This window comes from Scyliorhinus torazame, chromosome 18 (genome assembly GCF_047496885.1).
Source record: "Scyliorhinus torazame isolate Kashiwa2021f chromosome 18, sScyTor2.1, whole genome shotgun sequence".
NCBI lineage: Eukaryota > Metazoa > Chordata > Chondrichthyes > Carcharhiniformes > Scyliorhinidae > Scyliorhinus > Scyliorhinus torazame.
The window spans coordinates 9,395,146-9,422,846 of NC_092724.1; the positions used below are offsets into that span (position 1 = coordinate 9,395,146).

General features: G+C 48.5%; 1 protein-coding gene across 2 annotated transcripts in view; it reads left to right on the forward strand.

Moving 5' to 3' along the window:
• The window catches only part of LOC140394927 (guanine nucleotide-binding protein subunit alpha-14-like), a 90,550-nt gene extending 66,267 nt beyond the window's left edge, over positions 1–24,283 (forward strand). For both annotated transcript variants that reach the window (XM_072482120.1, XM_072482121.1), the window contains 5 exons: positions 4,602–4,756; positions 7,684–7,812; positions 12,396–12,525; positions 15,805–15,958; positions 20,807–24,283. In XM_072482120.1, the coding sequence (XP_072338221.1) occupies positions 4,602–4,756; positions 7,684–7,812; positions 12,396–12,525; positions 15,805–15,958; positions 20,807–20,994 (756 nt within the window). In that variant the 3' untranslated portion in view covers positions 20,995–24,283. The remainder of the gene's footprint in view (positions 1–4,601; positions 4,757–7,683; positions 7,813–12,395; positions 12,526–15,804; positions 15,959–20,806) is intronic.
• The last annotated feature ends 3,418 nt before the right edge of the window (positions 24,284–27,701 follow it).

A 27,701-nucleotide genomic window follows, 5' to 3' on the forward strand; every position in this document is an offset into this window, starting at 1 on the left:
CAGGAAGAATGTAAATATGTTGGAAACAGTTCACAGAACCTTTACCAGACCAATACCCGGATTGGGCAGGTTGTCTTTTGAGGTCAGGTTAGGTTCGTATCCACTGGAGTTTCGAAGAGTAGGAGGCAACTTGATCGAAACGTATAAAGTTCTGAAAGGTTTTGACAGGGTAGATGGGGAGAAGATGTCTCCTCTTGTGGAAGGATCTAGACTTGATGGTCTGAGTTATAAGGAAAGGCTGGATAGACTGGGAATTTTCCCCCTGGAGCGTAGGAGGCTTAGGGGTGAACTTATAGTGTCTATAAAATAATAAGGAGCATAGGTAAGGGAGAGAGTCAACATCTTTTCCCAAAGTCTAGAACTAGAGGGCATAGGTTTAAGGTGAGAGGGGAGAGATACAAAAGAGACCAGGGGGGAAATGTTTACACAGGGTGGTGAGCATCTGGAACGGGCTGCCAGAGGCAGTGGTAGAGGCGGGTACAATTTTGTCCTTTAAAAAGCAGTTAGACAGTTACATGGGCAGGGTGGGTATAGAGGGATAAACAAAGAACAAAGAACAAAGAAAAATACAGCACATAACAGGCCCTTCGGCCCTCCAAGCCTGTGCCAACCATGCTGCCCGTCGAAACTAAAATCCTCTACACTTCCGGGGTCCGTATCCCTCTATTCTGTTCCTTTTCTATCCCATCCTATTCCTGTATTTGTCAAGACGCCCCTTAAACATCACCAACCGGGGCTGGTTTAGCACAGTGGGCTGAACAGCTGGCTTATAATGCAGAACAAGACCAGCAGCGCGGGTTCAATTCCCGTACCAGCCTCCCCAAACAGGCGCCAGAATGTGGCGACTAGGGGCTTTTCACAGTAACTTCATTGAAGCCTACTTGTGACAATAAGCGATTATTATAATTTTCGTCCCTGCTTCCTCCACCTTCTCCGGCAGCGAGTTCCAGGCACCCACTACCCTCTGTGTAAAATATTTGCCTCGTACATCTACTCTAAACCTTGCCCCTCGCACCTTAAACCTATACCCCCTAGTAATTGACCCCTCTACCCTGGGAAAAAGCCTCTGACTGTGCCCAAATATGGGCCAAATGCGGGCAAGTGGGACTAGCTTACTGATAGAAACTGGGCAGCATGGACAAGCTGGGCCGAAGGGCCTGATTCCTGCTGTAAACATCTATGACTCTATAACTCGGGTTTTAAAAATACGGGGCCATCCATTTAAAATGGAAGTAAAGTAACTTTTGTTCTCTCTGAAGGTCGTAGGTCTTTGGAACTCTTTACCTGAAGAGGCAGTGGTGGAAGCAGAGTTTTTGAATATTTTAAAGGCAGAGGTGATTAGATTCTTGGTAAGCGAGAGGAAGGGAGGGGGGGGGGGGATAAGTTATCAGGGGGAGGCAGGATACAGATTTAAGGTTACTGTCAGATCAACCACGATCTTACTAAATATCAGAGCAGACTAGAGGGGCTGAATGGCCTACTCCTGCTCCCTGTTCGTATGCAAGAATTGCTTCTGTGGCAGGTCAGCCGGTGTTTGGAACGGAAGGATAGCTTTTAATGCGAATTCCAGCATCAGTTTCCCAAATTCTGGCCCCTTTCTTCAGTAATTTCAACTCAGATTCCCAGCATTCATTGATTCCACTTCAGCTGAAACAAAGTGATTACACACCAGGCATGGCTTCTGCAAGAGGTAAGCTCCCCGTGGAGGGAAGACCAATAGAACTTCAGGACCCTCTTCCATTATTACTTCATGGTCCAGCTGCAGGGAGTAGCTAGTACCTCATATCCCAGCTGTGTGGGTTGTGCTAGTTAGATATTCAGTGCCAGAAATGCTTAGATCGCAGGGCTGATTCGAATTAGCAATATCCATGAAAATTCACTGCTAATCACATTAGCATTGTGTAAGAATATGCATGAGTAGACTTACCATGCAGAAATACCGACAGAACGTTACTAATTGATGGAAAGAAACTCATACAATGTTAATGACACACACTAGGTTTCCTAAACTTAATAAATATGTGCATTAATTTGCCGGTAATTGCCATGCCCACTCAAATTGTGTTTACTCTCGAAGGTTTACCAGACTGCCTCTTGGCTGAGTGCTGAAGTCTCCATTGCCGAACCTTGGTTAATGCTGAGTTCACTGAAATTAGCTGAGGCAGTGGTACGGGTGTCACAATTAATAATAATAATCTTTATTGTCGCAAGTAGGCTTACATTAACACTGCAATGAAGTCACTGTGAAAAACCCCTAGTCACCACATTCCGGCCCCTGTTCGGGCACACTGAGGGAGAATTCAGAATGTCCAAATTACCTAACAAGCACGTCTTTCGGGATTTGTGGGTGGAAACCGGAGCACCCGGAGGAAACCCACACAGACACGGGGAGAACGTGCAGACTCCGCACAGACAGTGACCCAACCAGGAATCGAACCTGGGACCCTGGAGCTGTGAAGCAACAGTGCTAACCACTGTGCCACCATATTGGTTTATGGAAGGAAAAGCGACTGTTTTACAGCAAACTTTAATGGAGGTGTGCATGTTGAAGTTAACTGAGAACAAGCCTGCTCTCAGTGGCGATACCCTCTGCATTTGGAGATTCTGCCTACACTTGCTGTGAAGACTCACATGAAGCACGGCTTTGGGGTGAGAGGGAGGAGAGTAACTGGTGGCTACGCATTCCAGTGAGCAACCCTCCAGTAAGGGACGCAATCTCTGGAAAGGAAAGAAAAACACCTCCAGGTGGGGTGCCCTTTGGATCGTTACCGTATGACAGTTCACTACATTGCTGCGAGCGCTCCGTGCCGTCCCAGCAAAACAGCCAATTTCCAATCTGACTACCTTTGCAGCCTGTATATGTAACCATAGGAAGCATCCTATCGGGCTGCATCTCTGCCTGGTATGGCAACTGCTTAGCCCAAGACATCAAGAAACTTCAGAGAGTCGTGAACACAGCCCAGTCCATCACACAAACCTGCCTCCAATCCATTGACTCCATCTACACCTCCAGCTGCCTTGGGAAAGCGGGCAGCATAATCAAAGACCCCTCCCACTCGGCTTACTCACTCTTCCAACTTCTTCCATCGGGCAGGAGATACAGAAGTCTGAGAACACGCACGAACAGACTCAAAAACAGCTTCTTCCCCGCTCTTACCAGACTCCTAAACAACCTGATTAATACTACACTCTTGTATGCTTCACCCGATGCCTGTGTCTATGTATTTACATTGTGTACCTTGTGTTACCCTGTCATGTATTTTCTTTTCATGTGCTAAGTGATCTGTTTGAGCTGCTCGCAGAAAAATATTTTTCACTGTACCTCGGTTCACGTGACAACAAAAAAATCCGAATCCAATCAAATGAAATAAATGAAAATCACTTACTGTCACAAGTAGGCTTCAAATGAAGTTACTGTGAAAAGCCCCTAGTCGCCACATTCCGGCACCTGTTCGGGGAGGCTGGTACGGGAATTGAACCGTGCTGCTGACCTGCCTTGGTCTGCTTTCAAAGACAGCTATTTAGCCCAGTGTGCTAAACCAGCCCCTGATCCACTGACGACCTCAGAAGACCTCTGGGGCTGGTTTAGCAGACTGGGCTAAATAGCTGGCTTGTAAAGCAGACCAAGGCCAGCAGCGCGGGTTCAATTCCCGTACCAGCCTCCCCAAGCAGGCACCGGAATGTGGCTCCTAGGGACTTTTCACAATAACTTCATTTAAAGCCTATTTGTGACAATAAGCGATTTTCATTTCAGAGCTGAATGAGGATGAGATTGATGGGTGAATGGGATTTAATTTTGGACAATTTGACCGGCAAAGAATGGCCAATCCGCAGGCAGCACCTTGGAGTATCCAAGGTCAATTTCAGCTTTAGCGGGGTTGAGAGTGGTGGTGGATTGGCCGCCAGTTGTATGCCCAACTCGATTTTACTTTCTAAGGGAGTGAATGTTGAATCTCAAGCTACAGAGGCAGGTATGAGGATTTCAGCAGCAGACAGGAAAAGAAGAGCAGACTCATTTCAAGATTAGAGTTGAAGGGTGATGTCCAGGTACTTTGTAATACTGACATTTAGAATTATTCATTAACAGTTTTCACTGTGAAATAGTTATTTTCATAAAGTCATTCCCTTTGTCAGCCGAGTGTAATCTTACAAGTTCACATAGGAAATTTCCATGTTGGATATACCAACAGCAATATAAAAGAGAGGAGCTGACAAGAAATACTCCAAATGTACGATTATGTAGCTAAGTACCAGTTGATACCTTGTGACATTTGTCAAGAACAATTGAATTGAATTTTAAGTAGAGGGCTGGAGATAATTGGCCAGGATGCATGGACGTAATTCAGTCCCTGTTCTAAAATTATACATTCCATTCTTTCTTTAATATTGGCACACAATTATGTCCACGTTTAAAATGGAAATGTCAATGTAAACTTGCCACTCCGTAATTACACCCTCCCTCCAGCAATGGCGCTCTACCGTCTCTGTTTAGCTCGAGCTGCAGAATTTGTCGAAAAGGCTTCATAAGAAGCTGAGGAACAAGAATCCGGGAATCAAAGTCATCCCTCTTCTACTATTTACATTCTTATTTAATTCAACAGGAAAATTCTCAGGTAATAAAGGAATTAGAAGCCTATAAAATCGCTACACTTGAACGACAGCATGCGGATGCGATTAAAAGCTTATGGAATGATTCAGGAGTAAGGACATGCTATGAACGACGTCGGGAGTACCAGTTGCTTGACTCTACAAATTAGTAAGTCTTCATTATCCTTTCAGATATTCCCTCGTGCGCAGATCAATCAGAGCGAAGAACGATGTCAGTCGTTGCATTTTAATTCTGTTTGTCTGTGCTGCCTGTTTTGATAATTCAGGAAAGTAGGAAATTTGCCTCAGCAATTCCATCGCGTTTCTGTTTGATCTCAGCTTCCAGCCGCCCACTTCTCAATCCCATTGTTCTCCAGAAGTACATGTAGTTGCCTTTTGAACTGACTTACGTTATGTGGTTTGATGGTCTTCCGTTGTATCTATTTCAATATATCTATTGGCTTCTGTGTGAAATGCAGTCAGGTGCCCCTGTGCCTGCTCGACCATTCAATAAGATCACAGCTGATCTGATTGTTGTCTCAAATCTACATTCCTGACTACCCCCAATAATTTTTCACTCCTTTGCTTACCAGAAATCTATTGAACTCTGCCTTAAACATATTCAAAGTCTTTGCTCCCACTGCATTTTAGGGAGAAGAATTCCAAAGACCATCTGAATGATTAAATGTCTCCTCATTTCTGTCTTAATTGAGCAAAGTCTTATTTTTAAACAGTGACCCCCCTAGTTCCAGATTCTCCCACAAGAGGAAACACCCTCTCCACAAGGGCGCGATACTCCCAAAAGGGAAAAAGCTCCCTGAGTGAGTGCATGTAGCTGCGTATTGCCCGGTGCTCGCAGTGCCGAGAAACACATGGCGATTCAAGGCGGCTCGCGTTGTATAAGGGTCTGAATGGGAACCGCGCTGCTGAGGCCGCACAGAGCCCCGTTTTGTACAGTGGGGAACTCTGCTCGCCGGAACTCCTCATTGTAGCGAGAGATTGGGGGGCCATATTTAAATGGCCTCCGAGGCCCCCGAAGCGATCCCCAAACTTCCTCCCAGCCCAAACGTGCCATGGGACGGCCCCTGGCCCCCCCACCCAACACCCATGCCGGGCACCCCCTGCTCAATCGTGCACACTCAAAAATGCCAGCTTGGCAGTGCCATTCCCTGAACATTCAACTAGTATGCAACCACCGCCTTCGGATCATGTACTTGTGCAGTTCCAATACCTGGACTGTTCTGGTGGTGCGCTGCAGTACACCCCCTAGAGGGTCTCCTGCTTTGTGGTGGGCTGCTGTGCTGGTCGTGGGCAAAGCAGCACTGTCTGGCGCTCATCACCAATTATCACTTGAGCGCTAAAAACATTGTGCATACGTTTAAAGTATTACAATCTTCTACACTCGAATTTCTCAAAGAGCCGCATTTTGGAAGTAGTGCAAACTTTTCCCCAGTGGTATTCATAGAGTTGGCCTGGTTTCCAACGATTAGCGGCACCGCCTGCAACTCCACTTTATCCTCATCGCCAATATTGTGTCCACAGAGGAGTCCAGGTGAGACGCGAAGATAAACTGTTTATTGAACAAGAAACTATTAACACATTGTACACAGGTCCCAGTCGGGACTTCCCTGGTTGGCTCCCATTCAGACTGAGCTTTTATACATTGTCACCATGGCTCTGCAGATGGGGCTGTCGCCCCTCAGCGGGGAAGCTTGTACTCAACGAGACTCACGGGAGACTAATTGATCCGACCCCGTAGGTCTCCTGTGGGTTATAACCATATACTTATATGAAATAATTTTCCCTGAATTCCTTACTTGCCTCCATTTCAAATAACAAATGTGATTTTCAGCCCTCTATTGCCCCTCCTTAGGCTGTCTGCCTGTTGCAATATGCTGCCCAGCCTTAGTTCAGGCAGTTTTTGCTCTCTCAGGAATGGGCCTCATTAATATACTAAATAGGGACACAGTTCAGACCCTATAGAATGTTACTGTCAATCAATCAGTGCTGTTACTGCTGTGTCCTGACAAACTATGGGTGTGGCCTGTTAATGGCAGTCCTACTGAAAGGGATTATAAACTGAAGTCACGCGAAGCTGGAGACAGGTGGGGCATTGACATTTTCTACATTCCTTCAGGGATTTTTAAACGATACAATTTCCTCAAGGTGAATTCCTTGCTGCTTTGCATAATCTGTCTATTTCCGCCTAACTGCTTCATGGAGCTGATCAATTTCACCCTGATCATTAAGGTTCAGTTGCACATTTGTGGCCCTCCCAAATGATAGTCTGCCAATAACATAATGAGTGCATAGTCCTCAGGCAGGTGGAGCAGATGCTGATACCCGTCCAAAAACTTACCCTCAGCCCAGATATTTATTTCCACCTCTCCTGACCCATAAACAGCACGTAAAAGGCACTTGCCTTCTGGATCCAGCCTTGCTCGTCTCCCTTCAGCTGCCAGGGTTCCCAAGCCCGGAGAAATCTAACCTGTAACAGTTACATTTAAATAGCTACTAAAATAATAGTCACACAGGATTGTTGACATATTTAAGTAATGGACCCGTCTGTTGAGCCGGTTCAACCACTACCCCCCTAATAATCTGTCTCCATTAAAACCAAATGTGTGCATACTGCATACAGGCTAGTGATGGGTTTCAGATGTTAGAGATTTTAAATCCCCTTCCTTCACCACCCCCCCCGCTCCCCCAAATCACACCCCACCACCCACCGTGGGGGTGTTGTCTCCAATTGACTTGGGTCTCAGATTTGAAATGTTTCAACACTTTGAGGAATGTTCAATATTTTTCAACTCCCCTTTAAACAAAATATATCTCAGTTAAAATTGTCGACGGGCATTCTCTCTTCAGAAGGGTGCTTGCATCGAGGAGAAAAGGGAAGTGGCCGGGCACCATACACACTGGGGATGTTGGATAGCTTCCATCACGTGACACATTGCAGCTCCTAATGATAAAACATTCCTGAGATGTCCTTGTTTTAACAATCGACCTATGGTAATGCGCATCAATTCTCCAAGAGGGAGAACGCTGTGCTGCCTCTTTTAAATTCTGACTCACACTAGTCCATGTCTTTTGCAGTTACCTGACCGACATTGATCGTATTGCGGCCAGTGATTATATACCAACAGGTCAAGACGTGTTGAGGGTTCGAGTACCAACGACAGGCATTAATGAGTATTCATTTAATATGCATCAAGTATCTTTAAGGTATGTGGAAACCATTTTGTGGGAATGAGAAGAAAATCCTCAAGTCGTTGGGGATATATATTCCTGGCTCAATGATGTTTAACAACACGTAGTGTGCGATCTACCGACCTGAATGGGGCACGGCCCGGCCGGTAGATGTCGGACGAGGTCTCTTCCGTGGTTTACCTGACTCGTCACGCCTCGCAAGACCCAATGGGATCCTCTACATTGTGGGTGGGATCAGCATTTGGCAAATCTGCATATTTTAGAGTGAGCCGAGTTGTCTCACTCTAATATCAGCTGGCCTGATCTACCCCAGGCGTTAGGATCTAACCCCTTCGCCTGGGGGGCTCCGACCGATAGAGACCCTTGTAGAAAGCCTCAAAAGCAACATTGACTTTATCCAGAGTAGAAACCAAGCTGCCTCCCGAATCCCTAACCTGAATAATGTCCCGGGAGGCCGCCTGCCACCTCAGCTGATGGACTAAAAGACGGCCGGCCTTCTCCCCATATTCGATAAAAAAACTTCAAATGCCGCATCCCGCTCACTGCCTTGCCCGTGGACAACAGATCGAACTGCACCTGTGACTCCTGCTCAGCAGGAGTTCCGGGCTAGGATCACGTGAATACCTGCACTTCCAGCGTAGCATCCGCCAACCTCTGCCACTCCACCCTTACCTCCCTATCCATATGCGCCTGATATGATATTACCTCTCCTCTAATTACCGCTTTCACGTCTTCCCTGAGCATGGAGAGCGAGACAGACTTGTTCTTATTGAACCTGACATACTCCTTAATAGCCTTAGACATAGGCCCACAAAATTCCCTATTCGCCAGCAACCCTACATCCAACCTCCACAGTGGTCGCTGAGTGGGGCCTGACTCCAAAGCCAAGTCTCCCAGATGTAGAGCATGGCCCACAATGACAGTGGCTGGGTATTCCGCCTTCCGCACACAAGAGTGAGGATCTACCCACCAGAAAAGAGTTGATCCTGGAATAAACCTTGCGGACTGGAGAGAAGAACGAGAATTCCGTATCCCCATGGTGCATAAGCCGCCACGGGATCTGCCCCGCCCCTATCTGCTCCATAAAAGCTAACAGCACCTCCGTGATCGACCTTCGCGCCAATGCCACCAACGTGCCTGTCAAGGATCCAATAACCATCTTGTACCTGCCATTTGGGTCTGCCACAACCTTGGCCAATGAGGAAAGTACCTGTTTGTTCATCAGATTGCCGCACCGCACCGCCCCCCCAGATCCTGCCATCGTTGGCTCACCCATTCCTTCCGCAATCTGCTGTGATCCCTCACCCGCAGGTACGTCTCCTGCAAAAACACCACACCAGCCCTCAGGTTATTTAGGTCAGGAATTACCCTCAATCTTTTTGCTGGACCACCCCCTTACATTCCAGCTGACCTCCCACAGCCCCCACCCCACTCAACCCGAAGTCAGCCACCGAGAGGGACTATCAAGCGCCTGCCCAGAGAGTGTAGGCCCAAGGCTGACCCAAGATGGCCACCAAACCCACCCACAACGTGAAACAAATAAAAGCTCATAGTCACTGTCCTTCCCCCCCCTCAACCCCCCCCCCCCTCCCCTGAACCACACCCGACCCAAATGCACATATTGGTTGCATACAAAAGAACAGTACCCCCTCCTAACCAACCCCAATCGCACCCCTCAAACAAAACAAAAATGCTAGGCTCATTGAACCTAGAAAATCAGGCCCAATAGGCCGCAGCCATTCCCCCCAACTTGCTCCCCTTCGCTAGCTTAAATTTACTGTTAGCGAGGTAGCCCCGACCCAGGGTAGAAAAAAAACTCTCCCACCCAACCCATTTGCAAAAGTAAAACAAGATCCAACACACCCCAACAAAGACCAAGGGCGGGATTCTCTGAAAATGGGGCTATGTCTCCACGCTGGCGGGAATACCAGCGCCAACCATTCCGCCGTCAACAGCCCCGCGTGATCTCGCGCATGCGCAGAATGGCCGGCGTGATCTCGCGCATGCGCGGGGGGGTCCCTTCTTCGTGCTGGACCCCGGGCAATGTGGGGAAGCCCTACAGGGGCACTGCGTGGAGGAAAGAAGGCCCCCCACGGAACCAGCCCGCCCACAGATTGGTAGGCCCCGATCGCGGGCCAGGCCACTGTGGGGGCCCCCCCGGGGGTCGGATCGCCCCGTGGCCCCCCCCCCCCCCCCCAGGACTGCCCCCGCACACTTACCTGCCAGGACCCGCTGTGCGTGAGGTGAGTAATTCACGGCAGCGGGACAGGGCAACACTTTACGGCCACTCGGCCCATTGGGGTCCGGAGAATCGCCGGGGGGGGGGGGGGGCACTGTCAACGGCCCCCGACCGGCGTGGCGGGAATCCCACCGGCCCCCGAAAAACGGCGCCGGAGAATAGGGCAGCCGGCGGCTGGACGGATTCACGCCTCCCCCCCAGGGACTCTCCGACCTGGTGGGGGGGTCAGAGAATCCCGGCCCAAATTCCCACTGGGTGCCATATATTTCAAACAATACCACCTTAAACAATACGCCACAGAACAGCTAGCCCCACATCCACACACAAAGTCCAGCCCAAGAAAACCTTTTTTTTCCAATTAAGGGGCAATTTATCGTGGCCAATCCACCTACCCTGCACATCTTTGTGTTGTGGGGGTGAGACCCACGCAGACACGAGGTGAATGTGCAAACTCCACACGGACAGTGACCCGGGGGCCAGGATCGAACCTGGGTCCTTGGCACCGTGAGGCAGCAGTGCTAACTAGAACGAAGAAATAAGAACAAATATATACAAAATACTCCTGAATCCCTTCCCATTAACAAACATAAACGCCTCCACAGGGCCCCATTAGCTTGATCCAAGTCCATGATTTTTAACAGAGGCACAGCCTCCTCCGAAGGATTGAAATAGTAGTCCTTTGACTCATAGAAACCCCACGAAACCCCACAGCTTCGCCAGATACAACACTCCAAACCGCACTCCATTCTTGTACAATGTGGCTTTAGCCTTACTGAAGGCCACCCATCGCCTCGCAAGCTCCACTCCAACATCTTGATAAATTCTAATGAGGCTCCCTTCCCACCTCGCATCACGGTACTCTTTGGCCCACTTCAGGGCCCACTCCTCCTGGGAGCTATGAAATCTTACGATAGCTACCCGTGGTGGCTGATTCGCCCGTGGCTTCTGACGGAGAGTTTGATGGGCCCTGTCCAGCTCTGGAAGGGACACGAATCCACCCCTCCCCCATCATATTCCCAAACATCTGCAAGAAATACGCAGTACGTTTCGGGCACTCTGTACCCTCCGGCAACCCCACCACTCAATTCCCTGCCACCAACGAGATCCGGCCTCCAGCGAGCGATTTGCTCGCTGTGCCTCGACCGAGCCATCTCCACACCCTTCAACACCTCGCCACACTCCTTCACCGCCTCTGAAGTTTTTTTTCCAACGTTTCTCGGGCGGGACCCAGCTCCTCCTCGATTGACCTTCGAAGGGTTTCAACATCACTCGCCATTGCCTCTCGAGATGCTTGTCGAACTCAATGGCCAGTACCCGAGTCAACATGTTGACCGCAGCAGCCAGAGCCACCACCGCCATCTTCTCGACTGCAGAACCAGGAGACACCTCCGAGTCCGTCAATGAATTTCCGTCGGCAGGCTGCTTACCTCCAGCCTTCTTTTGGCATTTTTCACAAATATGTTCCTTTTGCCTTCAGATGGGTAGAGTCTATCCACCAAAACACCCGGGTCATAAAACAAATACCCTGGTGGGAGTTGGCCAGTGCACAACCTCTCCCTACACGTCAGCACCAGAAGTCCAACGCCCCTGTTGCTCATACATCTGTCCACTCGACCTTGAATATATTCATTGAGCCAGCCCCAGCTGGTGTCTGAGGAAGAGAGTTCCGCAGAGTAATGCAAATAGTTTGAGTGAACTGTGGGATTGACGGTCTCTGCTCTTTCCAAAGGCCTGAAGCATTTCATAGCCCTGCTTACGCTCTGGACGAGAATACATTATCAATCAGTGAAGCACATCTGCTCTCCATCAGTGAGGATGGTTCATTGCTGGAAATGAAAGGATTAATGCGACCGAGAAGCTGGGGCCAAAGTCCACCATTTGCTGTCCAATGGTTTTGCAGGATGGGGAGTCAGAGCTGCCAGTGTGTGATTTTCCGATCTGTGCTTCCTGAATTTACCAGGAATGCCCTGTCAAGGAACCAGGCTTCCTGGCTGGACCGGGGTCTGTGACCCACAATTAAACAAAAAATTAACTGTTGGATTTATTTAGCTGAATATTGGATAAAGTTCTGCTCAATCTGACTGGAACCAAGTGGAATTGAAGGAGCATTAAACGTACAGAGAAACGTATCTTAGTTTTCCTTCATAAGAAAATAGCAATTGACAGTCAGTAAATTATCCTATGGTAATAAAAGTATTCTATGGGTTTACATTTAATCATTTTATTTGCGGCTATCTTTTAAAACAATAATCACTTGGCATGTATATTTTAAAAATGATACCTGCTTATTTGGTACACTGTGGTCATTTGTGTTCCCGAATGGATCGGTGATCTTCAAGATCCTTCTCTTAACTCTTAGAATTGTGGATGTTGGAGGGCAGAAGTCTGAGAGGAGGAAATGGATCCACTGTTTTGAGAATGTCGTGTCAGTTATATTCCTGGCTTCCCTCAGTGAATATGATCAAGTCTTAGAAGAGAGTGAGAATGAGGTAAGACTCCTTGGGCATCGGGGAGTTCCGTGTGTGAAGTTAACTTTCTCTAGACCTCTGCGCCCCTATTAGATTGTTGGGAACCAACTCATGAACGATATATGGGAAATTTTACAGCTCAGTTCCGCCTGCAGGAAATCTTATAGCCGACATTGCGGATCTGAAATTTGGACACATGCAATGTATGATTTTCTGACAAGTTGGTTTTCGTGGAAATTCATGCCCCGTGCCGTGTTTTGCGGCAGGGGAGGTGGCCTGCATTTGCTCATGGCAGGATCTTGTGTTCCCTTTGCTGTCAACGGGTCTTCTTGTTGTATGGGCCTCCCGCCACTGGGATACACGCGGCGGAGGTTCATTGTCGTCGGGGTCGGAAGATCTAAAATTCTGGCCAACATGTTCTGCAGTAAAAGCAAAAAATAGGCTGCGGAAAATCTGAAATAAAAACAGAGAGTGCTGAATATACTCATTCAAATCTGGCAGCATCTGCGGCGAGAGAACCGGAGTAAACATTTTGATTCCAATGTGACTCCTCCTCGGAGCTATTTGACCAGCCCTTAACCTGCACTGTTCTTCCTGAAAAGTTAAATTATTATAAACAAGTCTTGTACATTCTACAACGTGGAGCTCCCATTTAATGAAATCTTGGTGGGGGCATTGATACCAAAATAAATTTAACAAATGGAGTTTGGAATGAGGTTCCTTCAGTGACATTTTTTAATGGTGAGGCTCTTTGTTGTAATTTTAAATTGTCCATTGTTTTTTTAAAATAATTATCGGGTCAAAATAATTTATCTGAAATCCACCCTTGTCAGTTTCACATGCACTTGCTCGAATTTCTACTGGCAGGGTCCCTGTCAGCGACATCTCCAGTTGCACCAACCGATCCATCAGCTGAGCAGCCAATTTGTAGTGTCCCAGCTCACCTGGCCCACCCCGACTGTCCACCCATCCACACAACCATCTACCTACCCATCCCGTACACCTACCCATCCCATTCACCTACCCATCCCCTACACCTACCCATCCCCTACAACTACCCATCCGGTACACCTACCCATCCCGTACACCTACCCATCCACACAACCATCTACCTACCCATCCCGTACACCTACCCATCCCATTCACCTACCCATCCCCTACACCTACCCATCCCCTACACCTACCCATCCCCTACACCTACCCATCCCGTACACCTACCCATCCCGTACACCTACCCATCCCGTACACCTACCCATCCCGTACACCTACCCATCCCATTCACCTACCCATCCCGTACACCTACCCATCCCGTACACCTACCCATCCACACAACCATCTACCTACCCATCCCCTACACCTACCCATCCCCTACACCTACCCATCCCGTACACCTACCCATCCCGTACACCTACCCATCCCGTACACCTACCCATCCACACAACCATCTACCTACCCATCCCGTACACCTACCCATCCCATTCACCTACCCATCCCCTACACCTACCCATCCCATACACCTACCCATCTACACAACCATCTACCTACCCATCCCGTACACCTACCCATCCCATTCACCTACCCATCCCGTACACCTACCCATCATGTACACCTACCCATCCCCTACACCTACCCATCCCATACACCTACCCATCCCGTACACCTACCCATCATGTACACCTACCCATCCCATACACCTACTCATCCCGTACACCTACCCATCCCGTACACCTACCCATCCCATTCACCTACTCATCCCATACACCTACTCATCCCGTACACCTACTCATCCCATACACCTACCCATCCCATACACCTACCCATCCCATTCACCTACTCATCCCATACACCTACTCATCCCGTACACCTACCCATCCCGTACACCTACCCATCCCATACACCTACCCATCCCGTACACCTACCCATCCCATTCACCTACCCATCCCATACACCTACACATCCCCTACACCTACCCATCCCATACACCTACCCATACCGTACACCTACCCATCACATACACCTACCCATCCCATACACCTACCCATTCCATACACCTACCCATCCCATACACCTACCCATCCCGTACACCTACCCATACCGTACACCTACCCATCCCATACACCTACCCACCCCGTACACCTACCCATCCCGTACACCTACCCATCCCATACACTTACCCATCCCGTACACCCACCCGTCCCATACACCTACCCATCCCATACACCTACCCATCCCATACACCTACCCATCCCGTACACCTACCCATACAGTACACCTACCCATCCCGTACACCTACCCATCCCGTACACCTACCCATCCCATACACCCACCCATCCCGTACACCTACCCATACCGTACACCTACCCATCCCATACACCTACCCATCCCATACACCTACCCATCCCGTACACCTACTCATACCGTACACCTACCCATCCCGTACACCTACCCATCCCGTACACCTACCCATCCCGTACACCCACCCATCCCGTACACCTACCCATCCCGTACACCTACCCATTCCATACACCTACCCATACCGTACACCCACCCATCCCGTACACCTACCCATTCCATACCCCTACCCATCCCATACACCCACCCATCCCATGCACACAGCCACCTACCTCCCCATCCCATACATCTACCACCATATGCCCAATTACCCACCTCCCTGCCCACGTTCAGTCAAAGTTTCCTTCGATTGGAGCAGCATTTTAATGGGCTGACTATTACCTGATTAGCGGTCTACAAAAGTGCTAAAAATGCATCTGAGATAACGCTCAGTCAACTCTCCCAGCGGTCGCATGGGAAACACCATCATGTTCAAGTTTCTCTCTCGGTCACGTACACAATCCTGACTTGGACAAATATCTCCCGGTCCTTCCTTGTTGTTGAAATTCCCGGCATAGCCGAACTGTCGGAACACCTTCACCACCTGGACTAGAACAGTTCAAGTAGAAGGCCAACCACCTCCTTCCCAAGAACAGAGAAATGTAGGCCTTGCTGGCAATGTTGATATCGCTAACCGTCTCCCCGTACCCCCCACCTACTCCCCCCGCACCCCCCCACTCTCCCCTTGCCCCCCTTGCCTGTGGAGTATTGCGACTTATGCCACGCGTGCCCGGGAACCTTATTTCAATACATTAGCACGTCATTAATGAGGCCCTCTCCACACCTGCCCCCCCATAGAATATTCGCTAGGCGCCAGCGTGACATTTAGAACAGCTCCACACAAAATCTTCAACATTTAAATTTGAAAAAAATCTCGATAATTACCTGCTGTGATTTTCTTTGTTGCAGAATCGAATGAGGGAGAGCCTTGCTCTTTTCCATTTTATTTTGAAATCTGACTGCTTTGCAAATTCATCAATGATTCTTTTCTTAAATAAAAAGGACATTTTGGAGGAGAAGGTTCTTAAATCACATTTAGTGGACTATTTCCATGAATTTGACGGTAAGTAGAAAACATGATTCTTTAAGCCCGCTCTTTCTTCCATTCCTTGTAAGGATTCTCAATATTTAATGACAAAAATAAGCCTCAAATTGTGCACATCAAGGTGAAGATGGAAGACGTTAGTTCCAGGGAATGGAAGTGGATGAAGGCGTATAAGGAGCTCTGAGGATTGGATGAGATATATGTCAGCACGGAGGAGGTATGGGGGATAGGGGGCTGTGAGTTGGCATGGGTGAGGCATGAGGAGTGCAATGAGGATGATGAAGGGGATGTGAGGGTTAGAGGGCCTAGCAGCTTTTAAAACCGCTGGGACAAAGTCCCAGAGGCCCAGGCGGACCTTCTTACCATCTCCTGGGGTCAGTGGTCATGACCCAACCCTTGCAGGTTTATGGCCCGTCATATTCCTCTCCCCCTGGGGGCGATACTTATCTTCGCAGCCCGGTGGGTTCCCCTTGACTGCTTCACCTTTTAAAATACCTGCTGTAAACCTCGCTGGTGTGACATCATGTCGCCGAGGGGGGGGTTGGGGGGGGGGTCATGGCAGGGAAGCCCTTTCAGTGCATGTTAATTTATTCAAATGGATTTAAATGAGCTTCCCGCCCTTTCTGGCCAGCAACCTCTTTACTTCATTGGTGAGTGGCGGGGAAATCAGAGAACGAGATCTCACCGCCGAGATTCTCGTTCCCGCGGTCTCCCAAGATTTTCCACCGCCGTTGCCATTTTTGCCCGTGGCGAATGCCAGCAGAAATTCCCCGCCATGCTCCCGAAGCACACATCAGGAGAGTTATGCAAGACACGCGCATTACACCTTTTTCAACTATACAAAACCTTGGGAGAACCAAGGGGTTTATTCACCATGGCAACACCTCGACCAGTCTGCGTCCACTGTTAACCAATCAGCACTCTCTTCTCATGCAGTATAAATTGTTGTTCCCTTTGCTGTTGGTTTATCTTGCAGAGACACTGTGATGAGTGTCAGTCACAAACCATGTTCCTTTTTTCAGCAATACTCTAGAATTACTTCCCCAAACCTCCCTGCCTGTCTACCCTTCTCTCCTCCATTTAAGACGTTTCTTAAAACCTACCTCTTTTCCCAAGCTTTGGTTACCTTAGCCATTGTCTCCTTATGCGACTCCATAAGACCAGAAGGAATAGGACCAGGAGTAGGCAATGCAGCCCTTTGAGCCTACTGAACGATTTAATGAGATCATGGCCGACCTAACGCTCACTGTTTCTGTCTGTAACCCTTAGTTGCTCTTCTGATAAAAAAAACCTGTTGCTCTCAGCATTGAAAATGTTCAAGGACTCGGCCTGCTCAGGCGGGATTTATCGAGCAGCCTGCCGTTTCTTTCGCCGCAGCGGGCGGTAGCATGCCGTTGGCCGACGGTGGGATCTTCTGGTCCTACCGTTGTCAATGGGATTTTCCATTGAATGCACTTCTCGCCACCGCGAAACCCATGGGGTGGGGGGGGAGAGACTTGTGGGGTCAGTGGGGGCAGGGGGGGTCGGTGCCTGTGGCACCGGAAGATCCGGGGCTTAGGGGCTGGTTTAGCACACTGGGCTAAATCGCTGGCTTTTAAGGCAGGCCAGCAGCACGGTTCAATTCCCGTACCAGCCTCCCCGAACAGGCGCTGGAATGTGGCGACTAGGGGCTTTTCACAGTAACTTCACTTGAAGCCTACTTGTGACAATAAGCAATTTTCATTTCATTTCCCATTGGCACGAGCGATCGGAAAATCTTGCCCCACAGCTTCCTGGGATAACGAATCCAAAGATTCACCACTCTTTAAGAGAAGAAATTCTTCCTCAAATCCGACTTCAATGAGGTCCCCCTTATTCTGCGACTATGCTCCTTGGTCCTTCACTCTCCCAAGAGTGGATACATTTACCCTGTCTAATTCCCTAAGTGTTTCAATCCTATCACCTCTCATTCTTCTGAACTCCAAGGAGTACAGACCCATCCTGTTTACTCTTTCCTCACAGTCCCTCCATACCCGGGATCATCCTAATAAACCTCCTCTGTACTGCCTCCAATGATAATACATCTTTCCTTAAATAAGGAAATATTCTAAACGTGGCTTCACTAATACCTTTGTAGTCGCAGCGAGACCTCTTTACTTTTATACTCCAGTCCCCTTGAAATAAAAGCTAGCATTCCATTTGCCTTCCTTATTACCTTCTGCAGCTGTCTCCGAGCTTTCTGGGTTTTATAAACAAGGATCCCCAAGTTGTTTTGTGCCGCAGATTTCTGCAATCTCTCACCATTTAAATAATAATCCGATTTCTCATTCATTCTACCAAAATGAGCAATCTCACATTTTCCCATGTTGAATTCCATTTGCCAATTTTCTGCCCAATCACTTACCCTGTCAATGTCTCTCTGTAAGTTATTCATATCCTCCTTGCGACCTGCCTTCCCTCTCAGCTTTGTACCCTCCGCAAATTCTGTTCCCTCCTCCATATCATTCCTGTATGCGGTGAGGAGCTGCGGTCCCAGCACTGATCCCTGTGGCACTGCACTGGTCACTGCCCACCGTCCCCCTATCGCTCTCCGCTGTTTCCTGTCAGCTGGACAATCCCCTTTCCGGGGCAGAATCTTACCTCCAACACCAGGAGCTCCTACCTTGCATAGTAGCCTTGTTTGATAAGCCTCCTGTGAAGTGCCTTGGGACATTTTACTCTGCTAAAGATACTGGGTGGGATTTACCGGCTGTTCATGCTGGTGGGGAAATACGGCCCCTCGCCAGCCCACGGGTTTCCCAGTGACGAGGGGTGCGGTCAACGGGACAACGGTGGGACCGTTGATCCGGCTGCTGGGGTGCCACCCCCGCCGAAAAACACTCGGCAAGCTGGTAATCACACAGCTACTATCAGTCGTATCCTCTTAAGAACCTTTTTAATGTTTGATGATAGAATCCTTCAGCACAGAAGGAGGTGATTCAGCCCATCAACCTGTGCTAGCTCTTTGAAAGAACGATTCCTATCACACCTCTGCGTTTGCCCTACAAATCTTTCCCTATTAAATCTGTATCCAATTCCTTCTTGAATGCCACCGAGGGATTTTCTTGCATCAAATGATAGATCCTGGATCATAAAGGGCGCAATTCAACTAAAAGGAACAAAGTGCCATAGCGAGCTGCGTTTAGCTGCGTGTTTCCCAGCGCTCGCAGTGCCGAGAAACACATGGCTATAAAATGCCACCCATGTTAGTTAAGGGGCCTAAGCGGGGAACGCATGGCCGAGGTCGCATAAAGCCCCATGTTGTGCACTGAGGACGTCCGCTCGCCGGAACTGCTCAGTGTAGCATTTTTTATTGGCGTTCCAATCTCCAACTCCCCTGACGTGACTCCCAACCCCCCCCCCCAAGCCTCAACACCCTATGGGAGGGTCCCCGCTGTCCCGCCCGCACCCCTCCCTAAACACCTGCACAGGGGCACCTCCGGCCCGATCGCCAGTGCACAAAAAATGCCAGCTTGGCACATTGGCAGTGCCAACCTGGCACCCTGGGTCATTTCTGCGTCACTGGCGAGAGGTGGGGAAAATCAGAAAACACAATCTCGCTGGCAACAATCGTGTTTCCCGATTCTCGCGAGATTTTGCACCCACCTTTTCCGCTGATGGTAAAGGTGGGCGCAAAACCGCTTTCCAATGGCTTGGCTTGATATCTCTTTGAGGAGTGTGTATATATTGGATGGTATGAGTTGGTTTTATATTGTTCTTCCTCTGCCAGTTCCTGCACCTGGCAGTGGCTGGCGGGATTGTTTTATTATAACGTCAGGCAGTCCAGGAGTTCTGCTTGTTCACTGGGGCTTCCTGACTCCTGCCAGCTTTCCTGGGATCTGCAAATATGCCATTCCAGACTTGAGGGGCTGAATGGCCAACTCCTGTTCTTAAGTTTCTGTGGCAACAACATGCTTATCCACACAGCTGCCTTTACACACTCCAATGTCAATTATGTCCAGGGTGATACCATGATGCCATGTCACAATGCCAATACTTCATGCATGGAGGTACCAGTCCTCCTGGGCAGTGCCAGGGGCACCTATCTTTGGTGGGCAGAAAATCCACCAAGTTGACGTGCGTTCTGATTGTAATGGTATTCTTACATAGATTACATAGAACATACAGTGCAGAAGGAGGCCATTCGGCCCATCGAGTCTGCACCGACCCACTTAAGCCCTCACTTCAACCCTATCCCCTTAACCCAGTAACCCCACCTAACCTTTTTTGGACACTAAGGGCAATTCAGCATGGCCAATCCACCTAACCTGCACGTCTTTGGACTGTGGGAGGAAACCGGAGCACCCGGAGGAAACCCACGCACACACGGGGAGAACGTGCAGACTCCGCACAGACAGTGACCCAGCAGGGAATTGAACCTGGGACCCTGGCGCCGTGAAGCCACAATGCGAACCACTATGCTACCCTGCTGCTCTTCGAGCAGAAAGCTGAAAGGGTGATTTAATAGAGGCGTTTAAAATGATGGAGGTTTTAATAGAATAAATAAGAATAATCTGTTGTGAATGACAGGAAGGTCAGTAATCAGCGGGCACAGATTTAACGTAATTAGCAGAGAACCCAGAGGGAAATACTTTTACACAGCAAGTCATTACAAAATGGTGGAAAAGATTTGATAGTAACTTTCAAAAGGGAATTAAATAAATAGTTCAAGGGGGAAACCAAAAGGGAAAGAGAAGGGGACCGGGACTAATTGGATGAGAAAGAGCCAGCACAAAAACAGATGGGCCAGATGGAATAACAGTCCTGATATTCAAACACTCACATGTTCGGCCTTGCTCGGGTTAACTCGCTCCCCAGCTCAACAAATGTAATTTTCTTCGTCTTCAGGCACTAAAAGAAATGCTGGGGCTGCCATGAACTTTATCTTAAAAATGTACCTGAGGCAAAACGAAGAGAAGCAAAAAATCTACTGGCATTTCACCTGTGCCACGGACACGGAAAACATCCGAAAGGTCTTTATGGACGTCAGGGACACGGTTTTGTTGCGGAGTTTGGAAGAACTGGATTTATTGTAGAAGGAGGTGAGGACCTCACCGGGAAAGCAAGGCACTTTGTGTTGTACTCCTGGCAAAGTGGTGACTTAAACCTTCCCTCTGCAGCGTAGCTGACAACAGAACAAAATTCCTCAAAAGCTACATGGACGTGTCTACCAGTGACACGGGTTTCTTCAATCTCTCCGCTGCTGCGTCACAGTTTTGAAAAGTGCTTATCACCAAAACCAAACATTTCTGGGAATGTTCGCTTGACAATATTAGTATGGGCCTCCGTACAGCTCCCTGGAAATTTCGGGAATCAGCAAAGTCTTAACAGAAGATCAACCAGGGAGGGAGGGATGGTCAAACGATGAAGACTCTATAATGTAGCTTCATGAGTTTGCTGAGGAGGCTGTTCAACCGTCGCGATGTTCTGAAGTTAGCTTTTAAAAGTTGGGTTGCTTTTCACATTTAGGAATGAGTTTTTGCAATCCCAGAATCAGAGATAAAGTGGCAATAATCACAAGAGAGGTCATGATCCTGGTACAGGAGAGCGGTGGGGAGTATTGCACGCCAAGAGACGAGGTCATCGCTCACAATTTTCAGGCACACTTGCGATTTTATGACTTATGATTTTACGATGCTTCTCTGATGTTGTATCTTCAAAAAACTCCGCCCGCCCAATACTGCATTGAGACTACACCCTCCAACCCACAGGGGGGCATGCAAATTCAGCCCCTTCAGCTTTCTCTGCTATTCAATAAGGTCATGGCTAATCTGACAGTGGCTTCAACTGCACATTCCTCTTACCCCCCTATAACCTTTGACTCCCTTGTTAGTCAAAAATCTATCTACCTCTGCATAAAAATATTAATGGACCCTGCCTCCACCACTCTCTGGGGAAGAGAGTTCCAAAGATTCAAGACCCTCTGCGAGAAAATTCCTCTCACCTCTATCTTAAATGGGAGACCCCTTATTTTTAAACTGTATCCCCGAGTCCTAGTCTCCCCCACAACAGGAAACATCCTTTTTGCATCAACCCTGTCAAATCCCCTCAGCATCTCGTACGTTTCAGTAAGATCACTTCTCAATCTTCCAAACGCCAATGAATGCTGGCCTAGCCTGTCCAACCTTTCCTCGTAAGGTAACCATTCCCCGACCCACCTATCCATTGCGTGAATCGCCAATGGACTGCTCAATGAATAGCTAGGCCCAATCGCACGGTCTGCTCCTCCTACTCTCCTACTCTCGAGCTGTGGGCGGGGGTTCTCCAAGGGTTGCCAACTCTTGCTCGGACATAGTCCTGTAGCTGTCATCACATGACGCCAATCATCTAGCCCCCAAACTCCTGCCATTGCGCATCTGGCACAGTTCCACGCCTTTCCACACCAACAGGAACTGGAAAGAAAACACTGTCCATTACACAACTTGGTGATTCTTCAGTGTCGGTCAAACAATTTTTTCTCCTGCTCGCCAATATTTTTCGAATTCACAAACGTTTTCAAAGAAAATGAACAACAAGCTCCATTAAGTAGCTTGATTTAAGGTATTTCTCATGGACACATGATTCTGTCAGGAATAACTTTGTAGATGGTTTTGAAAGAAACACTCGGCACTTCTTGTTCTTTAGAGGGATACGGACCCAGGAAGTGTAGAAGATTTTAGTTTAGACGGGCAGCATGGTTGGCACGGGCTTGGAGGGTCGAAGGGCCTGTTCCTGTGCTGTACTTTCCTTTGTTCTTTTTTTGTTCTTTGTTCTAAGGATTTCATCTGAAAAAATTATATTTTTACAGATTCCACAAGTGGCAGTGAAAGTATCACAAAAAGCTGTTTGTTTTATTTGTACTTCTGAGACAGAGGTAAACATTTGATGGATATAAATATCTCTCTCTCAACATCTGAAAGAATTAATTGAACTTTTCTAAGCTTACAGAGATAGAAATGTTGCAACAAGAACCCAGTTTACATTGTACAAAGGCAGACTCTATTAAAGAACTGGCAGCCCTGGACTTAAGTATTTATGGAGGAATCATGGGGGCTTTAAAAGACACTTTTGCTTCCAGATGCACAGTCTGTCTTTGAAGGATGAGATCTTCCTGAAAGAACCACTTTGTACATCGTGAAACTAAGCAGGAATTAACTTTGCTAAATTAACGAGGGCAGTTGAAGTGACAGTGTAAAATCTGCACCATCTCGGTTTAATAGATTCATTAAGACAGCACGAGGCATTTGCATTGTCATTCCTGAAACTTCCTTATGACAAAAGAAACCCAAGGATGAGCATAATTTCAACATTTCAAACACGCCCACTGCCTTAGTTGACGTATAAGAGTTTTATTGCTTAGCTATAGAATTAATTTGCCTTTTCTTCATTCCATCATCAATTTTTCATCTCTGCCCCCCACTCTTGGAAGTGTTGACTCCTTCCAGAGCTGGGGTTCCATGGGCACTAACTGTCCTTGAGCTGCATTGTCCTGCTTGTTCCTTTGTCAACCTTGACAGTCTGTGTGTGGCCGTTATTCGACTGTAGGGGCATCGCAAGCCCGCCAGATCCTGTCCTTATCCGATAATCCTGACAATCGCACGTCCGGTGGGGAAATCCGGAGCAGGAAACAATTCCGATATTGATCTCCTTGGCACAGTGATGCTGAAAATTGGATGCTTATTATATTGGGCAGCCAATCTGCAGTGCCAGTTTTAAGCGTGGGTCCCAAGCGTGGGTAAATCTACCCAGTTCCCAACAACGTGAGTGTAGTGTGCTACAGGGCATTCTCAAAATGGAAAAGAAAACCTGACCTATTTAACTTTACTGTATTGAAGACACCAGCTGTTGGTAGAGGAATAGAAGTGACAATTTACAATATTGATGCCACTGTCTCCCTCTCCATCCTGCATCACCCAGCAAAGACACTCTCCATGTTGGTGTACTGAAAATGTGCCTGATTGGGCCTTGCACTTTTCAAACTTTTTAAACTTTTACAACAGATTGTGAAAAGTCTCAGCCTAGCAGATAAAGTATTTATTGTGACACAGACTCAGCTTGGGAAGCCTGATGGTGGCTGTCCCCAAACCTCTCGGTATGGGGATGGGCTCCTTTAATTGGATCTGCACCATCTGCATTGGAATTTTAACCAGCAGGCCTTACAGTGGAACACATGAACAAAGTTTGGTACGTAGAAAGGATTGTGAATTTATTACTTACAGTGTGGTAATATCATAAATCTATAAGCAATAACCTGTCATTATATAAATATGGTAAAATATAATTAACATTTTGTTAACTGTGGTTTTGTATACGTTTTCCTCATCGTATTCATGGATTAAATGTATTTCTGTACAATTCGACCATTTGTGTCTTTAAAATATTCTATTGCCTGTGAATCATAGATATTTAGACCGGATGCTGGAAATCCTGGTGGAGATCAGGATTGCTTGATACGCATACAGGTTGGGATTCCCCGACCCTGTTATTGCCGGGCAGAACAGCAGCTGAGGATGGAGAATCCACGGGAGTCTGCAAATGACTTTTTTGCCCTACATTTACATTTCCCCGCCGAATTGTCCCCCCACATTAGCATTTCCCCATCTCCTCCAGCATGACGTCACATCAGCACGATTTACAACAGGGACCTGGTGAATTGTCCCTGCTGGACGTGTACAGGTAAGGACAGCCCCCAGGGGGAGAGGGTCATACCCAGGCAGTTCCCTGGCGGTGCAAAGACACTGCCCCTTGGAACCAGGGCAGTGCCAGGTGACAATGCCAGGGGGCAGTGCCATAAAAGGGGGGGGCTTCTATTGCGGACGCTTGTGAGAGGGCATGATTTCCCATGTCCATGGTTTCCGTGTCCAAGGGTTGTGGAGGGGGGGGGGCTCCCGTTTCCGTGGGCACGTTTACTGGGGGGCAGGGTCTCCGGGGAGGGAGATCCTGTTTATAATTCTTTTACATCTGGGCACCCGATCTCTTGCAAGCTGAGGTTGCTGGCTGGGCAGGCTGATTCAGAACTGCCCGCTGACCACCGCTCCCTCCCCCCACTCCAACCCCACCAGCTTGACGTTGTGGGTCCCGCCTCCACGATTTATTGCGACTAAATGTCAAAAAATATGGCGGGAAAAGTCGGCAGTGGAGCTGACAGGTTACACATCGATTTCCCCGCCTGAGTTGACACTTATTCAAAAACTGATAAGATTCCGCCCGTAATTAGCAATGCTAGATATATTGGAGAGAATTAACACAAAAGTCATGTCTGGTAATTCACAAATATCTTGGGTACCATTCAGCAATGGGTGGCGTGCCTGGCGCGGAGCCGGGCATGATGGGTGAATCCCGGAATCATGGCATCGCTTGGCGTGATCCAGATAATAATATTTAAATGAGCCAAGGGGAAGGGGGGGTAAGGTGGTTTTTGCGTTGAGACAATAAATGTATGGGATATTTTAAAGAAGTTTAAGATGGAGGAGAAAGGTCACAGTTTAAAGTTGTTGAGCTCAGTGTTGCTTCCTGAGGGCTGTAACGTGCCCAATCGGAGAGGGGCAGCTGCTCCTCCAGCTTGCGTTGGGCTTCATTGGAGCATTGCAGCAGGCCAAGGACGGACATGTGGGCATGAGGGCAAGGTGCGGACTTAAAATGCCAAGCACCAGGAAGATTGGGGTCTGGCATATGGACTGAGCGAAGGTGTTCTGCGAAGCGGTCACCCAGTCTGCGTTTAGTCTCCCCAATGTAGAGGAGACCCCTTTGGGAGCAAAGAATACCATGGACCAGATTGAAGGAAGTTCAAGTGGCGGTTAGTCTAACATCGGGAATGAATCACTGAAAAGTGCTATGGATGCAGAATCGATTTTTCTAAAGGGAATTGTGGAGAAAAGAGTGCCTGTGTAATGGGGAAAATGTAGGGTCTAAGATTCCATAGCCCATCCTTAAAAATCCTGAAAAGCGGCAATAACAAAGGCTTGAAGAACATTGTGCTGAGGTTACAGGCTGGCTGGTACATTATTGTCAGGAATGCTCGTCTCAGGAACACTTCATACTGGGTCCCCATAGCCACCCAACTGAAGTTACCTAATTTCATTTAATTGCCTCTTTTTCCGACAGTGATTCTAATCTTTCCTATTTGCAGTGATTTAATTCCCTGTTACGATTGATTTGACTTAAAAACATCTGTAATAAAAGTGGCTGGAATTTAGGTAGGCCAGTGATCCTCGCAGTTGCAATGGGATTATTCTGATGACCCGCACTATTCACCTGTATGTGGGTTGTAGGGCAGTCTTCTCACTGAAACATTGGCAGCGGCAACCCCACCATTGGAGGGAGACCTTGAGCTCTTGCTTGTTCCCAGGAGGGTGAACAATTTGGTGTTTGCAGCTAAATCCATAGAATCACTGCAGTGCAGAAGGAGGCCATTTAGCCTACCGTTCCTCCGAAAGAGCAGCCTACCCAGGCCCACTCCCCTGTCCAATCCCCATTACCCAATAACCCCACCTAACCTGCACATCTTTGGACACTAAAGGACAATTTTAGCATGGCCAATCTACCCTGCTGCACATCTTTGGCCACGCAGACACGGGGAGAACGTGCAAACACCGCACAGACAGTCACCCAAGGCTGGAATTGGGCCCGGGTCCCTTGTGTTGTAGGACTGCTAACCCCAGTTACACTGTGCCACCCTGGCGTTTGGGATTAGGAGTCAGAGATTGTGGCGGATACATTGTCTCTTTTTACCCAGATCCGGGTGGAATTTTGATGAAAAGGCGTAGGTGACTGTTTGAGGAGTAGTTTACCCCTGGAATGGTCTGTCTTCTGATCGCCAGACCCAGCAGAAAACAGTGAGAGGTTTGGCTGGAAAGTTGAAACTGTCTTGTGCTTCACAGAGACAGTATCTTCCAGCATGCAGGCGGGGGAGGGGCAAGCTGTAAGGCCCAGTACGGGAACTGATGACTTTTATCAAGGAGGAATTCCATAAACAGAGGAAAGAAATGCATGAGGATCAAGCAAAGGCCATTGCAGAAGCTGTGGCACCCCCAAAGAGTACTTTGGGGGCGGATGGAGAGGTGTTTGGAGGTGCAGGGGTCGCAGATTCGGGAGGTTGAAGGAGTGATCTCGGACCACAGCGATCGTGTGGTGGCTCTGGAGGCGGAGGTGGGGCTCCTAGGAGACCTTTGTAAAACGCTGAGGGCAAAGGTGGAGGAGCAAGAGAATACCTTGAGAAGACAGAACCTGCGAATAGTGGGCCAGCCTGAAGGAGTGGAGGTGTGAGTGCCACGAGGTACGTCTCGAGGATGCTGGCGGGACTGGTGGCAGAAGTGGTGCTAGATAAGGCCACTGAAGTGGATCGAGCGCATAGGTCTCTGAGGCAGAAGCCTAGAGCTGGAGAGCCGCCGCGGGCGGTGATCGTGAGGCTTCATAAATTTGTGGAGAAAGAGAAAATTCTACGGTGGGCCAGGGAGAAGCGTAGCTGCGACTGGGAGGGAAATAACGTCCGGATTTATCAGGACATCGGAGCCGAGTTGGCAAAACGGCGGGCAGGTTTCAACACGGCCAAGGCGGTGCTGTACCGGCGGCAGATCAGGTTTGGGGTGCTCTACCCGCGAAATTATGGGTGACGTTCGGAGGCCGGGAGTATTATTTCGAGACCCCAGAAGCGGCCGAAGACTTCATTAAGGAGCATAAACTGGGGGAGAACTGAGTGGACAATGCTTGGGAACTGGGGTGCTGGCACTATGTAATGGTCGGGAGCATGTTTGAAGTGGGTGTA